Consider the following 19217-nt stretch of genomic DNA (forward strand, 5'->3'; position numbering starts at 1 on the left):
TATATTGCATGATTCTAGTTAGCAATATTCATAAAATATCTGTGCAAAATCATATACAGTAGTCTCAATAATTCAAGCCCCGGTAATCCGAGATTCCGAGGGACCTTAGAATAACTAAAAAGACATTGTAGATTGTTTATTTAAATCAGTAAAGTAGTCTGGTTCAATCCTGAAGTGGAATGTCTGAAATTTTTTTATGGCATGCTGTATACAAGTCAGTTGTAAGTCATTTAGTGCTTTATACGTAGATTTTTTAAGATGTGAAGGTCAGTGGACAAGGGCACCTGTCTGCTTGGATGATTCACACGTTATGAAAAATAGATCAGTGTCACTCTTCCTGCCACTGTAACCGGTTCGGGTTCGTTCGCTATTGTTTTATGATTGTCAGGCGTTCAATTCAGTTGAGTAGTGTGTGTGTCTTTCCATGTGTGTGTGTGTTGTCGCTAAGCGTGTGGATTACTTTTTATGTAATTTTTGTGAATTTTTAGCTAATTTAGTGCAAATCAGTAGAAAAGCAAGGAGAAAGTTTCTATAAAAGAAAAACTCAGTTTTGAAGAGGACTGATCAAGGAGAATCACTGAAGAAAATAGCAGCTGACTATAGTGTAGATGAGACAACAGTAAGTGATTGGCACAGAAACCAAAACAAAATTGAACAGTTTTCTTCTGCTTACCTACATAGAACAATAATCGGAAGCAACCCCAGTTGATACAATGCTCATCAAACGATGGCGGGCCATCACGGCATAAAAAGATCGTTAAATTTAAAGCAAATTACTTTAGACTTTTTTCAGGTAAACCACATACGTATACCAGGTAACTGAATCAGGAATTATGTATTTTACTGTGTATAGATTACTGTATAAATTAAATATCATATAAAAATACGTTGAAAACGTTTTTTTCCTGTTATTCTGTGTAATCCGAATTTCTTAAAATTCGAGGTACCACCAGCCCCAATTACCTCAGATTATCGAGACTCTACTGTAACTGTTGGTATGATATTTCTGAGATGAAACAACATGGCAATCATGGTCATGCATGGCTCCCCTTAAGGCTTAATTTTACATAATTTTGTAACAATATACTCACGTTGGTAAAGATTTTCCACTGAACTTTATTGTACACCAGGAGGGGATTGCGGAAAAAGTTCTGCAAAGCCCAAAACTTGGAGTAGAGACTGTAGTCAATTCTAATCCTGAAAGAAAAAAATTAAAATAAGTAAACAACTTGTTATTTAAAATCTATTGCTTAAGAAATTATAACAAAAAGATTAGCTTACTTACTAGTAATACCTCAGAAAAACAATCACTAAATGTAAATGAAATATTACCACAGTTTTTAAACACAAAGATGTCACTGTTAAACAAAAAAATATAAAAAATTACTAGAAAATTTGTTACAGATTATTTAAATAATACATTTGAAAAGTTACATTTTCTTCTGGTGTTTTCATATTTTAGCATTTAACAATAAGAAAATGTAAATATTCCGGTAAAACAAGCTTCTCTTATTTCAGTCACATCCTATATAATGATCTCCTTGAAACCCAAAAGAATCTTTCTGGTTTTAAATTTAAGAATAAACCTAAATCTACCTTTTTGGATTATAACAATAACTAATACATAATTTTAATTTAATATTAGGTATATAACAATTTTAGATAATGAGTTATTACTGTGAACTTGAAATAAGTCTGAGAAACACACAATAAAAGACATCTATATTTATTACATATTTATATAACGAAATGATATGAAGAAGTCGTGTGCGATTGATTTCTACATTTTATTTAAATACAAATTTAAGAACGTTAAGGTTTTACAATGCTAATTCATACTTGTCTGCATTTCCTTCGTCCATAGATTCATCCATTTTCTCCACAGCCTCCTTTGTAGTATCCACTGCTTCGTCATTGCTGAACTCGGTTATGTTGTCTATGTTGAACTCACTCACAATATTCAAGCCTGGAGCAAACAATAACTAGCTTTGTTATTCTTGTTTTCCTAGGAATTACTTCTAAGTCCCAGTTACAGGGACATCATACACAATGAATTTAGTTGTATGTAACAAGGCATTTCCATAAAATGAATTTAGTGTACAGAGGATCTCACGGCCAGAGGGGTTATTTTTCAACATGTTGGCTACACTGTCCTGTAGCCTGGTTCCTCTCCTCCACAATGAGACCGGTTCGAGGTCAGTATGTTGGAACTGTTAATTTCACAATACATTATCTAATCTCCCGTCTTGTGTGAAATACGCAGCGCTATCCTTATCTCGAATCTTTGTTAGGGAAAAACTCCAGTTGTGGTTCATAGTAAGATAAAATAGCATAATTCCAAAACATGGAGTGGAAAAATGTATGTCCATAGAGTTTGTAGTGTCTCAATACCTCTTGCCAGGCTTCCACTCAATTCAACTTGCGTTGGTCTGTCAGCTGTTTTAGGACCTCGTGGACAGTTTCTGATATCCAAGGGTTTCTGTGATGGTTTTGTACAGCAGAGATCTGGAGATTCGTGGAAAGTCACAGAATGTTCATCCACAGTCAATCTGCGATTGTTACAAAGAACTTTTTCAATTCTTTCCAGTTCTTTCACTCCTCTGATCATCATGCACAGACGTACGACCATTTTTAAACTCGCAGCACCACACACGCTCATATGACTCATAGCTTTATCATCATATGTAGTTTCTAGCTCATTATACACCTCAACCAGAGATTTTTTCTTCCCAAACGAGATAACGGACGACACCGTGTATTTCACACTTGGCGGAAAATTAGATCATACATTGAGAACTGTCAATTCGATAATACGTTATCTAACATAAAAATGCTAGAAATGTCCATACATTTTTTTGTGGAAAATCACAGAAAGTTCATCCACAGTCAATCTGCGATTGTTACGAAGCACTTTTTCAATTCTCTGATCATCATGCACAAACATACATTCATTTTTAAACTCGCAACACCACTTGAACATGCTTATATGATTCATAACTTTATCATCATATGTATTTTCTACCTCAACCAGAGTTTTTTCTTTCCAAACGAGATAACGGATGACACAGTGTATTTCGCACTTGGCAGGAAATTAGATTGACATTTTTCACAAAACGTATTGTTGAATCGACAGTTCTCAACGTACTGACCTCGAACCGTTCTCATTGCGGAGGGGAGAAATCAGGCTACAGAGCAGTGTAGCCAACATGTCAAAAAATCCCTCCAGCTGTGGGAGCTGCTGTACACTTACTTTTTGGACATGCCTCGTATGTCTGACTTCCCCTGCCACATACATATGCAACATAGTCACATTGCAATTCACACATGTTAATACAAATGAGTTCAAATGTCCAGGTTTTTAAGATGCAGAATAATTTAGGACATGAACATTTTTAAAAGCTGTTATAGAATAAATAGTAATTGTTAAGTTAAACAACACTCATATTTTTTTTCTAAATGTATACTTCTAGTCTAATAAACGTTCCCTAATTACATTCTCTAGTATATTTATGAAGTCAAATCAGTTCACCATTCCATCAAGCACGGGTAATTTTCCTCATCATCCCTGGGCCTACTCAATTGTTGCTCCTCTCATAAAAGGGAGATGAGGATACATGCTTCTGGCTTTGTTGGGATAAATTTGTTTGGATAAGAAGAATGAGCTACAAACGTTCCTACAATTTCAAACCTACTACTTTTCGCCTTGGGAAGTTACTTTCTTTCTATTTTCGTACTATAAAAAAATGTATGCTCAATTTGAATATACTTATAGCTTCATGGTTTTATTACCAAGAAGCTTTACAATCAATAGTTTTAATATAAAATTTACAACATAATTATTTACATTTAAAAACTAACACAAGAACAATACAACTCATTTATAACATTGTATATACAACCTCCAAAATATAGAGAAGTCATTGAATTAAATTAGCTGTTGGATTACATAAGGCTTATATGGTTGTTATTACAACAAAGCATGTATGAGCCAGACATTCTTTGTGACGAAGTTTTTCTAAATAAGTTTTTTATATGTACTAACAATGTTTCTTAAGTGTTGTTAAGATAAAATTACTTCTTCAAATATGATAAATACAATAATAAGATTTCAGTATGTCCAAACAATATTGCTTCAGCGTTACTAAATTAAATAACCACTATTTACTGTACAACAGTGGTTTTTAAAAACGTTTACAATAATTTTTTACTGGATGTAACCGGAATCTATACTGCAATGCATATTTACAAGAGAATTGATGCTGTTCATATGCGCAGTGGTGTACTACCCTACCCAACACAGTATCGTCAATTTGAAATGTAACACCCAAATCTTTAGATATAATGAGCAGACTGTAGACAAGATTCATAACTTTTAGAACAACTTATATTCCTGAATAACACGTATGAATACAACTTGTTCAAATAAAACATTATTTTTTTTATAAACTGTGCGTATGAAAGTATGGCACAATTATGAAGTAAATTGATTCACTTAAATCACAAATTTCATTTTATAAATTTGTATTTATTATTTTAACAGTAACAGTAATTATTAACATTGTAAACAACTTAAGATAACAATACCATTACAATCATTCAGTGACTAGACCTTCCTGCAAAGATTAAATTTTGACATACATCCCAGTGTTGATGGTTGAAGTGTTCATTGAAGTAGATGATAGCACAGAGATGGTGTAGACATGCAGGCACCACATGTGTAGCTGGCATCACCAACACGTGTAGTGTGACTGAAGTGGTGAGTACTGCGACTTACCAAACATTCAATGATAGCACAGAGAGGCCACAGACAGATACCACATGTGACACTGCTGTGATCAATACATGCTGAACATGGTGAGTACTGCGACTTACCAAACATTCAATGATAGCACAGAGAGGCCACAGACAGACACCACATGTGACACTGCTGTGATCAATACATGCTGAACATGGTGAGTACTGTGACCTACTGAATAGTCAATGATAGCACAGAGAGGCCACAGACAGACACCACATGTGACACTGCTGTGATCAATACATGCTGAACATGGTGAGTACTGTGACCTACTGAATAGTCAATGATAGCACAGAGAGGCCACAGACAGACACCACATGTGACACTGCTGTGATCAATACATGCTGAACATGGTGAGTACTGTGACCTACTGAATAGTCAATGATAGCACAGAAAGGCCACAGACAGACACCACATGTGACACTGCTGTGATCAATACATGCTGAACATATGGTGAGTACTGTGACCTACTGAATAGTCAATGATAGCACAGAAAGGCCACAGACAGACACCACATGTGACACTGCTGTGATCAATACATGCTGAACATGGTGAGTACTGTGACCTACTGAATAGTCAATGAAAGCACAGAGCACAGACAGACACCACATGTGACACTGCTGTGATCAATACATGCTGAACATGGTGAGTACTGTGACTTACCCAATAGTCAATGAAAGCACAGAGAATAAGACACCACATGTGAACTTGCTGTGATCAATACATGCTGAACATGGTGAGTACTGTGACTTTACCAATAGTTAATGAAAGCACAGAGAGGCCACAGATCATACACCACATGTGAACTTGCTGTGATCAATACATGCTGAACATGGTGAGTACTGTGACTTACCCAATAGTTAATGAAATGCACAGACAGGCCACAGACAGACACCACATGTGAACTTGCTGTGATCAATACATGCTGAACATGGTGAGTACTGTGACCTTACCCAATAGTTAATGAAAGCACAGAGAGGCCACAGACAGACACCACATGTGAACTTGCTGTGATCAATACATGCTGAACATGGTGAGTACTGTGACTTACCCAATAGTTAATGAAAGCACAGAGAGGCCACAGACAGACACCACATGTGACACTTGCTGTGATCCAATACATGCTGAACATGGTGAGTACTGTGACCTACTGAATAGTCAATGAAAGCACAGAGAGGCCACAGACAGACACCACATGTGACACTGCTGTGATCAATACATGCTGAACATGGTGAGTACTGTGACCTACTGAATAGTCAATGATAGCACAGAAAGGCCACAGACAGACACCACATGTGACACTGCTGTGATCAATACATGCTGAACATGGTGAGTAATGTGACCTACTGAATAGTCAATGATAGCACAGAAAAGGCCACAGACAGACACCACATGTGACACTGCTGTGATCAATACATGCTGAACATGGTGAGTACTGTGACCTACTGAATAGTATATGATAGCACAGAAAGGCCACAGACAGACACCACATGTGACACTGCTGTGATCAATACATGCTGAACATGGTGAGTACTGTGACCTACTGAATAGTTCAATGATAGCACAGAAAGGCCACAGACAGACACCACATGTGACACTGCTGTGATCAATACATGCTGAACATGGTGAGTACTGTGACCTACTGAATAGTCAATGATAGCACAGAAAGGCCACAGACAGACACCACATGTGACACTGCTGTGATCAATACATGCTGAACATGGTGAGTACTGTGACCTACTGAATAGTCAATGATAGCACAGAAAGGCCACAGACAGACACCACATGTGACACTGCTGTGATCAATACATGCTGAACATGGTGAGTACTGTGACCTACTGAATAGTCAATGATAGCACAGAGGCCACAGGACAGACACCACATGTGACACTGCTGTGATCAATACATGCTGAACATGGTGAGTACTGTGACTTACCCAATAGTTAATGAAAAGCACAGAGAGGCCAATCATACACCACATGTGACACTTGCTGTGATCAATACATGCTGAACATGGTGAGTACTGTGACCTTACCCAATAGTTAATGGAAAGCACAGAGAGGCCACAGACAGACACCACATGTGAACTTGCTGTGATCAATACATGCTGAACATGTGAGTACTGTGACTTACCCAATAGTTAATGAAAGCACAGAGAGGCCACAGACAGACACCACATGTGAACTTGCTGTGATCAATACATGCTGAACATGGTGGAGTACTGTGACTTACCCAATAGTTAATGAAAGCACAGAGAGGCCACAGACAGACCACCACATGTGACACTTGCTGTGATCAATACATGCTGAACATGGTGAGTACTGTGACCTACTGAATAGTCAATGATAGCACAGAGAGGCCACAGACAGACACCACATGTGACACTGCTGTGATCAATACATGCTGAACATGGTGAGTACTGTGACCTACTGAATAGTCAATGATAGCACAGAAAGGCCACAGACAGACACCACATGTGACACTGCTGTGATCAATACATGCTGAAACATGGTGAGTACTGTGACCTACTGAATAGTCAATGATAGCACAGAAAGGCCACAGACAGACACCACATGTGGACACTGCTGTGATCAATACATGCTGAACATGGTGAGTAATGTGACCTACTGAATAGTTAATGATAGCACAGAAAGGCCACAGACAGACACCACATGTGACACTGCTGTGATCAATACATGCTGAACATGGTGAGTACTGTGACCTACTGAATAGTCAATGATAGCACCAGAAAGGCCACAGACAGACACCACATGTGACACTGCTGTGATCAATTACATGCTGAACATGGTGAGTACTGTGACCTACTGAATAGTCAATGATAGCACAGAAAGGCCACAGACAGACACCACATGTGACACTGCTGTGATCAATACATGCTGAACATGGTGAGTACTGTGACCTACTGAATAGTCAATGATAGCACAGAAAGGCCACAGACAGACACCACATGTGACACTGCTGTGATCAATACATGCTGAACATAGTGAGTACTGTGACCTACTGAATAGTCAATGATAGCACAGAAAGGCCACAGACAGACACCACATGTGACACTGCTGTGATCAATACATGCTGAGCATGGTGAGTACTGTGACTTACCCAATAGTCAATGAAAGCACAGAGAATAATACACCACATGTGAACTTGCTGTGATCAATACATGCTGAACATGGTGAGTACTGTGACTTACCCAATAGTTAATGAAAGCACAGAGAGGCCACAGAGAATCATACACCACATGTGAACTTGCTGTGATCAATACACACACTCCAAAGCACCACCAATGGCCGAGCAAACAGGCTCCTTGCAAGGACAGTAAAGCTCAATAGTCACCCATCCTTGTAGCAGCTATGCTTTTCATTAGTTGACTCGGTTATTTTGCAATAACCGCTGTACTTTCCAGACTAATGGCAGTATGGCAGTTATCAAACCATGACAAGTATTGCAACTAACCAAGTAGTCAATGATAGCAGTAAACATTACAACTCACCTGATCGCTCTGAAAATGGAAAAAACTTTGCGAGGAACAGCAGAATTCTTCCGCAGAATACTGTGTTCTGTGACCGGGACAGTCGTCTCAGCAAATCTGGAAAACAAATTGTAACCCAAATTACTAACTCATACCAATAACATTTCCTAGTATGTTTTTAGAAAAATGTATGGATTATGGAAAAATCTTACATATTATATCTACTTTTATAAAGCTCTTGTGGAATCAATCTATTACCACAGCATAAAATGCGTGTAGCTATTTAAAATTTGAAATCATATATTTTCTTCAATCTATATCCAAATATTCAATACAATTACAAAAATATCTCTTAATAGAATATGTTTTAAACAAACAAAAATAAAAACAAATTTAATAGAAACAAAATATAATATTGTAGATTTGTAGTTCACTTCAATCAAGTAGCATCAATTTATCCTATATTATGCAACACCACAAATTGACAGAAATGTGTATACAGGGTATTCATTTGAAAACTTCTAATTCATATTAAAAGACTTATAGCCCAAGTATCAAAATTTTGTAAACGGGAGTGTATAGTACTAATTGGAGGAACAAAAAACATTATTTTCAAAATGGGGGTGCTCACTCCCATGCCTCCCTGTACCCGAAGTCAAAATTTTGAAATGGCAACTAATACCTTGTGACACCTCAAATTGAAGCTCATAAAAAATGCTATATTTTTTTACAAAAAAATTGAAATCGGCCAAGCCGTTTGGTATCAGCAGCCAATAATGTAATTTCTTACACAACTTGAGTTTGAAGTTTTCAAATAATAACTCTGTATATTTGGTTCCACTAAATTCAAAGCAACCTACCGTTGCACATCCGGAGCAGATTGTTCTTGCAGGCGGTGAAAAACAACTCTTCCTTCCAGATGCTCACCCCGTTCTCCACGAAGGTGAAGAGTTGCTCGCACCGGTCCAGCGTGAGACAGTCAAAGATGTCCCCCAGCAGGACTACTGGCATTGTGACCGTGGCCATCTCTCTGCGGCAGGCCTCCACACAAAGGCTCAGGAACCTCTCCCACACCTGGGTCTCCTGAGGCTTTCCCAGCAGGAGCAGCAGATAGTCCCGGAACCCCTGGTCCAAGGCTGTGCGCTTGTCACCGTCCAACCTGTTCGGGAACAGATCGTGTATCTTAGCAAACCTATCTTCAACCAGTCATAATGGGAAATTATCAATGGAAAGTCATAGAAGGATAGTTACCATCAGTCAGCATTATCAATTAGTCAACCAAACCACATTCATAACTGATTTCCGATTTAATTTGAAATGCACAAGAAGTTGTAAACGCCTTTAATTCCTTTGATTATTGTAAAATCTCTAATTAAAAACCTATAGCACAATAAATATATAATGTTACACAATGCCGTGTGATTCCCACTATATTAAAAAAAAAATAAATTCATATTCACATTTATGAAGAGAAACCATTGCTTTTAAATATTGGATGTTAATTTTACTGCTTAGAGTCACACAGTCTAATTAAATCTTCGAAAAGATAAAGTTATTGCGCTTAGATTTAACAAAATAGTTTTAAAAAAATATTTTTTTTTTTTTTAAGTTTACTGATTCATCACTTTTGGCGTGCCCAACGGACAGAGACAGACAGACTATCATACAAAAAGACATTTTTACATCTCCTGGCAGACAAAAGAGAAATTGTGTCAGCCTTAGAGTGATAGGCTTCAATGACGCTCAGCCAAATTCTATGGTTGGGCATGCACCATCTTAGAATTCATTCTTCAGCCTTCAGATTGATAGGATTCAATGACGCTCAGCCAAATTCTATGGTTGGACATGCACCATCTTAGAATTCATTCTTCAGCCTTAGAGTAAAGTAAAGTAAAGATGTCTTATTTTACCAGGCGAAGTTAGGACTAAGCCCTCTTTAACACTTAACCTGGGGACCAACGGCTTAAAGGTGACTTCCGAACCACCACCAATGGCCGGGCAGGCGGGCTGCTTGCAAGGACAGGATCGCTCAGCGGTCACCCATCCAAGCAGCAGCCATGCTCAACGTTGCTGGATCCGGTTATCTTGCGATAACCGTTGTACCCGCTACACAGCACCGTTGGCTTAGAGTGATAGGATTCAATGACGCTCAGCCAAATTCTATGGTTGGGCGAGCACCATCTTAGAATTCATTGTTGTCTAAGTAGAAATGAAGTGTCCCACAAAATTTTAAGTTTACAGATATAATTTTTCTCGAGATATTTTGCCATATGATATATCACATTTTTGTTCACTAAGTGAGTTTCATAACAGTGTAATAATAAAAGTTCCAGTGAGCTACAGAGGATATTTTTATGTAATGCAAGAGTGCTTTGTAATCAAATCTTCTCACTAACTTTTAACATTGACTTACCATACTATTAAATTTTCTTTTACTCTATGAATAAAATTCACATGTTGAATTTCAAACAAATGGACTCAGTTTGTTTACAAATGTTTATTCTATTTTCCAAATTATTATTCTTAAATATTTTCTGGTTACCCTTAAAGTCAATGTAAAAATATCCGCTAATGCTTAACCAAATCCTATGGAGCCTTACAGAAATGAAGCTTCATGCAAAATTTCAAGTCTGTAGATCAATCATTTTTATGTCCTGCAAAAAGATAGACAGAAATGAAATTTGTCAAGCTTCTTGATTAATAGGCTTTACTAATGCTCAGTCAATAACAAATAAATAATATATTTGATTTTATATATATTTTAATATTTAACTATATCTAAGCTTGTTCATAAATTGAACCATGTCAAAAAAATTTAGTTCAATCTATATTACATTCATTTGTAAAGCATAAATTGTAATACAATTCACTCACATATTTTTAATTTACTATTTTCATTATCATTAAAGTTTGCAGTTTGGAATACTAAATAAATAAATCATTTTATTAATAATCACACAAGTAGTAGAACTGCAGACCAATTTTGCTGCTTTACAGTATATATCCATAGAGTGTCAATTTGATTTAAAATAACCCGGTTTCATTGATAAGAGTGGAAAGACTAGATCAATCAACCAAGTTTACAACTAAAAATAGTCTTAACTTTTGCACATAATTCTGTTTTATTGATAGAGTGGAGTGTCTAGATAATCTAATCAAGTTTACAACCTTTCTAAAATAGCAAGATCTTAATTTTAAAATCTTTCTTGTCACTATTCATTTGTAATTGTGTCATAATTGATTGACATAATAACAGTTTACACTACAGATTGTTACATAACTATTTTTATTTATGGTATAAACTAATTTTATTTGGTTTTCTATAAAACAGACATTTAAAACATGTTTATTTTAATACTATTGCACATATTATGTTCACCAGTTCCAGGATTTCTAGAGGGAATCAAATTTATAAATTGCTAATTCAATTCAATTCAAAATTCATCATTCATCTTATGTACATGTTTATACAATGAATAGAGTCAAATATCTAAACACTACTCAGCTAAAAATCATTACAATTGAAATTAATACTTTCAATATTTATAACCTCAATTCAGAAAATACCATTTAAAATTTAAGAGTAAATAGTACTATGAAAGATATTCTCATAATACTCATGCAGATAACAGAATCTAAATAAAGATCAGTACTTACTCCTGCAAGGAGTCGTACACCTTCTGGATGGGCCCCACATCACTCTTCATACTGATTCTGACAGCCTCCTGGAAAAACAAAAAATTAACCTTAACTCCGTATAAGAGACACTAAATATGTGGACTAATATACTCTACTTAGAAATGTGAAGATTTATAAAAAAACCTCAAAAACTCTTTTGCAAAATGTATTAGTTTAATAAATATTAAAATTGTTCATATTTATACAGTGTCACCAAATCATTTCCTAATAATTTCATATAAATATTTCTGATTATCTTTTATCTTATTTATATAACCACTGTCTCAAATTACTTAATATTATCCAAATGTTCCTCAGAGTCTACATGAGATTCAGCACTATAAGGGTTAACAGCACATAGTATCTAATTGGCTATTGTTGCATAATGAATACCTGTTGTTACTTCACTTGGTGACTCTCGGGTTTTTGGTGTTAGCCCATTTCTCATGGCATAGTAAATATATAACTTATAATTTACTCTCCGGCTCCCACCTTTTATAAAAGTTATACCCCCACACACTTTGCCAGTGTTTCATGGGTTTTCTGACCCTCCTAAAGTAAAGTAGGGGGAATTAATTTATGTGTGTTTTTTAAAAGTAGACATTGAAATAAAACTGTTTTTTGTCAACATCTTCTATAAAGGGGGGCTTTTTGGGCTAAGTCAACACGGAATTTGAATGATCTTGTCCCTGCTTACATATATTTTGTAGTTTCGTTTTTGTGAAACATTACAAATACTTAAACCACCCACCCCTTGTCATAATGTTTGGTAGGGTTTTCTGACCCTCATAAAGTAGTTGGGAGGAGGATAAATAATTTTACTTGGTTTTTCCAGGAAAAAAACATTAAAACAATGTTTTTTATTTGGTCAAAATCGGACAATGTTACAAAAGGGGATCATGGTACTCAGCTCGTACCATGCATATTTACTATTGCGCGAAGGAATACATTTCATAAATATCGGAACATGGGAAATGGGCAAACTCCCAGGGCGTGTACTCACCACTTACTTTATTTATTTATATTATTGTTACTATCAATTTCTCTGGTACTTATTAATATTTTTTGTTGTTGTTTAGTTCCTACATTAAATGTAAATGTGACTAAGATTTTTTTGTAGTCATTCCTGGCATGATGCTCTATTATTCTTAGTGCTAGCTAGTGCTCTCTTTTATTGTTTTCATTTTGTAATTTTTTTTTTTCTAAGAATATTTTTACTGTACAAGTATTTATTTTTGTTAAAAAAAATTATGTACAAAAGAAGTGAAAATAAATTATTCTTATTCTTATTCTTATTTTCTGTTAATTAATAAATATTTTATTATTATTTGCTGATTGTAATAAAGCCCATGAGTTGACTTGACAAGTGTGTATTCAAAAAGGAATAAAAATATGTATTGTGACCAAAACTTATTAACGTAAATATTAGATCCTCTTTTCATGAGATTCTCAGAGTATGTAGCTTGTTTGCATTGAATAAATGAAAGATCTACGAAGTACTCTGTAAAAAAAAACATTTAACCATACCAATTTGTATTAAAAAATTGATTGACGACATATGTGAGAAAATGTCACCGAATTGTTTACAGCACACAGATGATACAATGTATGATGTGTTCACACCTGAGGCTGGTTAATCCAAGGTTGCCTCTACTCCTCTACTCTACTTGTTTTTATTTTGGTTAGCGCACAATTGCTTCAGTGTGTGATGTGTTCGCCTGTCCCACCTGAGGCTGGTTAATTCAAGGTTGCCTCCACTACTGTATTTGTGTTTATCTTAGTTCAATCGCATAGTTTCAGGCATGAACCACAAGCCTTCCTTGTATTTATTTACTTTATAGCTGCTAGGTGTTGTTAGTTATCAAAAAAACTTGTTACAGCACTGTTAAATCCTATGCCGTTAGTTTTAGGTGGTTCACAGTTTACTGTTGCTGTGTTCTGTGATCTTTCGAAAGCATTAGAGTATATAGGACATGGAATATTGTTAAAAACATTGCATTTTTATGGTGTCCAAGATGGTACATCGGGATGGTTAGAATCATATCTCAAGGACAAAATGTGACTTGAGAATGGGGTTTCTTCTAAGAAAAACAAAACAATTAGTTTAGGGGTACCCCAGGGCTCTATCTTGGGACCACTATTATTTCTGATTTACATCAATGATTCGCCAGCAAATATGAAGAGCTCTAATATAACTATGTATGCCGATGATACTACTGCTCTCATTTCTAATCATGACAAAATCACACTGAACAGGCTTATTTTTCAGGCTTTCCTACAAATGAACAATTGGTTGAAAGCAAATGATCTTTTACTCAACAATGGTAAAACTTAGTCATTTTTCACCCTAATTATATTAATAGTTCTAAATCTCCTTACCTTGATGCAACATTTAATGAAACTAAAACTACAACTCTTTTAGTTCACATTGATGGGAGTCTTACGTGGAGACAGTATGTTGTTTCGTTATCGAATAAGCTTAGAAAGGCATATTATCTGATTTCTTTTCTGTCTTCAAAAGTAGATACAAAAACACTGCTTACAGTTTACTGTGCATATTTATATTCCTTCCTAACATATGGCATTGAATTCTGGGGTAATTCAGTTGAAGTAAACAAGCTTTTCATCATTCAAAAAAGATATCCATGAAATAAACCGTATAAAGTATGATGCATCCTGCAAGCCCAGTTTTAGACTTAAAACTGCTTACTCTTCCATCAATTTATATATACCAGACACCAATTGTATCAAGGAAAACTTAGCAAATTTCAATTCATTCTTAAATATACATAATTATTCCACCAGACACAATAGTTCTCTTATTTATCCTTTACACAAAACACAAGCTTTTGAGAAATTGCCTGAGTATGGAGGAATTCGTTTGTATGATAATTTGCCCAATGATGTCAAATTGGAGAATTGTTTGGAGTCTTTTACAAAAAAAGTAAAAGGCTATTTGCTGGAAAAGTGTTTCTACAGTGTAAATGAGTTCTTGACTGAAAAGCTGGTAAGTTTTTAATAATTATTTAAATTGTGTATCTTTGTTCATGTTGTGTTGGGGATTTTTTTTTGTTTGCCGTCTATTTTTATATTTAATATTTAGTATTTAATATTTTATCTTTAAATCTTATTAATATATGTTATCTATACAAGTTATACGTTATTTATATTAATGTTTAATGTTCAATGTTTCATGTTTAAATTTTATTATATGTTATATCTATACTATTTATATTTATTTATTTACATTTTACTTTAAGTTATGTATTTTTAATAAATTAACATGTCATCTACCATAAGGTAATTAATTACTTACTGTACATGGTGTTATGTGATAACATAAAAAAATAAATTAAATATTAGTTCATGTTGTCTTTTAGTGAGTGTCCATTCTCTGATAAGTCTTAATGCTATTTAGGTACCTACCCAAGTGTATAGTTACAACTTTTTAATTCTTTGGTGGCAAACTTCCGATTATGATAGTTGATAGGGCCTAACTGTAGCAGAATGGCGAACTTCCGTGGTATCGGTAGTTACGGAATAATAAAATTAATTAAATTTTATTTTATGTGTGAATGGAATAATAAATTCTGATTATGGAAGCCCAAGTACAATCTACCACATTAACACATGTGAGTAATAAGTAGAGGAACTTACTACTTTTAGTTTTAAAAATATAGCCATTTCCCTGAATCAAACTAATTTGAAATGGCATGATATTTTTAGCTTTATTTGTTACCAAAGGATATAAACAAATTTAAAAATAGAGTTCAGATGAACTCTTAAGTTTATTTTTTTAATTGCAAATCTTCAGCTCATAGTGCTTTGAAATTTGAAATAATAAAGCTTTACAAGGATATTTCAAAGTGCTTCCATTCAACACTAAATCTACATCATTGGTACCTATTCTTACTTTTATAAGTATTCATTTATGTTTATAATCTCATTGACTGCTAGAATCATAAAAATGTCTACCGTGCCTTTCTTAATCAGTACAAGTTCTAGCAGGTTTAGAAAAATGTGTGCTTATTTATTTGACATCAAAATGCCTAATCCCATCATTAAAAAGGCTAAACTAAAACTTTTAAAATGCTATTACATTATTATGCTTTGAAATGGTACAGTCGCACCTTGATATATCCTCAACCACAACACGCCAAATTCATTCATTAATCTTTAATTTCCTAGAACTCTTCATCTACAACTGTTTCAAACTGGAAAAGTAGTACTTCTGCAGATTCATACAACTTTTTATCCACCACTCAGAACTTTTGCGGTGATAGAGGCAGCAGATAAAAACGTTACTTCCTGTTGTGTTGCTATTAATCCATCTGATGCTGTTATCAGTCTGGTTTCAAAACACACTTTATTTAAGATAACCTCAATTCCATTCTCTAGTCACGATAAATTAAAGTATCAATCTCATGGTAACAAACTGTTATATCATATGCAATATGTAACAATCTCCTAGATTATAGGAATCAGTTCACTCCTTACGTCATGGTTTATATTATTTTATGGTTTCAGGTGACTTTCCTTTTGAAGGTAAACTATTATACATCCTGAAGAACTTAAGAGACGTAACTCAGGATGAAGAAAATTGAGTAGATAACACTTTTCATGTTATAACACAAAAACAAATAGCATTTTTAGGTTACAACCTCTATTAAATTTTTTAAGTAGTGGAAGATTCATGTTAATTTTTATTTTATGTAATGTAATTAGATAACCTTTTGGAGACCTATTATATTCAACCTCAGATATAGAATGGAATGGTAGGGAGTAATGTTTATGTTGTGGACCTCAGTGACCTACTTTGTGTTTCGAGAGACCTAAAACAACAAGAGTGCAAAGATTAGGAGTATTCCTCACCATTTACCTTAGAAGTGCTAAGTAGCATTTGACTTTTAATCTTAATGTTCCATGTTACCTGCTTTTGAATTGTAATCACGATAGCAAGCAGAGATAGGGGATTTCTTCCAATTTTTATCCCTATCTTATAGATCTTTTTGGATACAAATTTTAATCTGTCTTAAAGCAGAGAAGATAGGATGAAGTGCAGAAAATAAATGTTATTCCGATTCGCTTCAGTTTCCTCAGGGTTGCTAAAGAACGTTTTGATTTGTATATTCCAGTTACTCTCACATTTGGTCACAAAGGTGATCTACTGTATTCTGGAGCAGCAAAATATTGATTGAGTGCAGAGATGGAATTTTCATCAATTTCCATAATTATATCTTTTGGATAGTAAGAAATATGAATGTTGAGTTTAACTCCAGTTCACCATCCTCTTAGTGCAGCATCTGGAATCTGTACCCTGTAGCTGTTACAGGCTTGACTCCTGGAATCTGGAGCCATGTTCATCTGAAGAGATCCGAAAAGATAATTCGATGACGAAGAAGCTCAAAACTAACAATTTATATTGTTTTAATATCAGAGACACCTAAATCACAACATATCAAAATATAGTGTAATCCAGGTGAATTGCATTCTCATTGTCTCATAAGGTGCAAAATTGAGTACACTACGATGTTTCTGTCATGATCTCTAAGCTCGGTGGAGCAACCGAGTTTTCTACACATAACATAGTTATGGTTCAATATGACCAACCACCAACCAGAGCCAAGTGACATTGGGCTTATCGCAGGTTCACACGGTCTTGTATATTATGATGGTGTACAGTCATGTTATATCTATTACATGTATGCTATCAAATTTAGCATTCATTATAATCTCATAAATATATAATCGTGGAAATGTTAAAACTCTAAGCTCATTAAAGGCATTTTTACATGAGCTTTTTCAAGTTACACCAGCCATAATACGCACAATTCTCTTTTTCAAAATAAAAACCCCTTTTTAACAAGTACTGAGGTGCTAAGCCCCAAACATGAAGACCTTTTGAATCAGAACCGTGATTCAACCAATCCGAAGTATATTAGTTTTAGTAACTGACCATGGTGGTATGTTTCAAATTGGGACATGAGGTACAAATGCAGTTAATGTGGGATTCCCAAATCAAATCGCCTGCCGTCCCAAATATTTCACTGTTGATGTTCCATTTTTCTTGATCAATTAATTGCAATGTAGAGAAGCTGAAAGGAACAATAATTTTTTTACTATAAAAATTTAGTTTCATTGAAATTAAGATGTAAATTAAGATAGTTTAAGAACTGATAAAAAACTAAATCGCTATTCACTTAAAGTTCTTCTATACTACTAGTTGAATACATGAGAGCAATGTCATTAGAGTACATGACAGTGTTTTAGTGGTTGGTGGAGACTACCAAATTGTTTACGTACAGCTCAAACAAAATAGGTCCTAAGATTGATGCTTGAGGAACTCCAAAACATATTTACATGTTTAATGTCGAAACAAATAAAGTGGCAACAGTCAACAACTGTTTAGTGTCATTTGAAGTAAATTGTTTCATAAATATTATTATCACTTTCCAAAATTCAAAAATATTTCTGAAATCTCATCCCATATTTTTTATGAGGAATTTTCTTTGACTTCAGCAAATATTGGTTCAGCCGTCTTTGAGCTTTGCTTTTAGTAACACATTTAGTGAATCATTTTTATTCATACGACAAAAAGCTGAAACTAGACTAAATTCAAGCCTTATACGTGTCAATCTATTTATAATAAAAAAATTTCTGTAACTAAAATAGTTTTAATTAACATTTCTTATATAATTTTCTTTAATCTTAGGCCAACTAATCATTAGGAAACTCGTTTTTTTAAGATGTTTTAATTGCTACATTATTCTTGGTCAAAGGTTATCAACATCTAGAAGGCTCGTGTCTACACTAACAGTTCATGGGGTCATGGGAAGTATAGTACTCCGCAGTAAATCTGTGAATGTATGAACCTGAATTACTGCCTCTGTGGGAAAATATTGTTATTGCTGAGTCAATTGTTTTCAAGTGTTATCAACATCTAGAAGGCACGTGTCTACTCTCACACTTCATGGAGTCATGGGAATTAGAGTACAACGCAGTAAATCTGTGAATGTATGAACCTAAATTACTGCCTCCTTGCGGAAATATTGTTATTGCTGAATTGATTGTTTTCAAGGGTTATCAACATCTATAAGGCACGTGTCTACTCTCACATTTCATGGGGTCATGTGAATTAGAGTACGACGCAGTTAAGCTATAAATGTTAAATTAATCTGAACTACTTCCTCCTTGTAGAAATATTTTAATTCAAGAAAGCTGATTCATTTCCAAACTGATCTTGATTGAGTAAAG

General features: G+C 34.8%; 1 protein-coding gene across 1 annotated transcript in view; it reads right to left on the reverse strand.

Annotated features, from left to right (window-relative positions):
* The window catches only part of LOC124353596 (THO complex subunit 1), a 57051-nt gene that overhangs the window by 12368 nt on the left and 25466 nt on the right, over window positions 1-19217 (reverse strand). Inside the window, exons 2-6 of the mRNA XM_046803509.1 lie at window positions 11943-12010; window positions 9146-9444; window positions 8307-8402; window positions 1840-1966; window positions 1092-1197 (exon numbers count right to left, since the gene is read on the reverse strand). Of these exons, the coding sequence (XP_046659465.1) occupies window positions 1092-1197; window positions 1840-1966; window positions 8307-8402; window positions 9146-9444; window positions 11943-12010 (696 nt within the window). The remainder of the gene's footprint in view (window positions 1-1091; window positions 1198-1839; window positions 1967-8306; window positions 8403-9145; window positions 9445-11942; window positions 12011-19217) is intronic.

The sequence above is a fragment of the Homalodisca vitripennis genome, chromosome 2, assembly GCF_021130785.1.
Source record: "Homalodisca vitripennis isolate AUS2020 chromosome 2, UT_GWSS_2.1, whole genome shotgun sequence".
NCBI classification, from domain to species: domain Eukaryota; kingdom Metazoa; phylum Arthropoda; class Insecta; order Hemiptera; family Cicadellidae; genus Homalodisca; species Homalodisca vitripennis.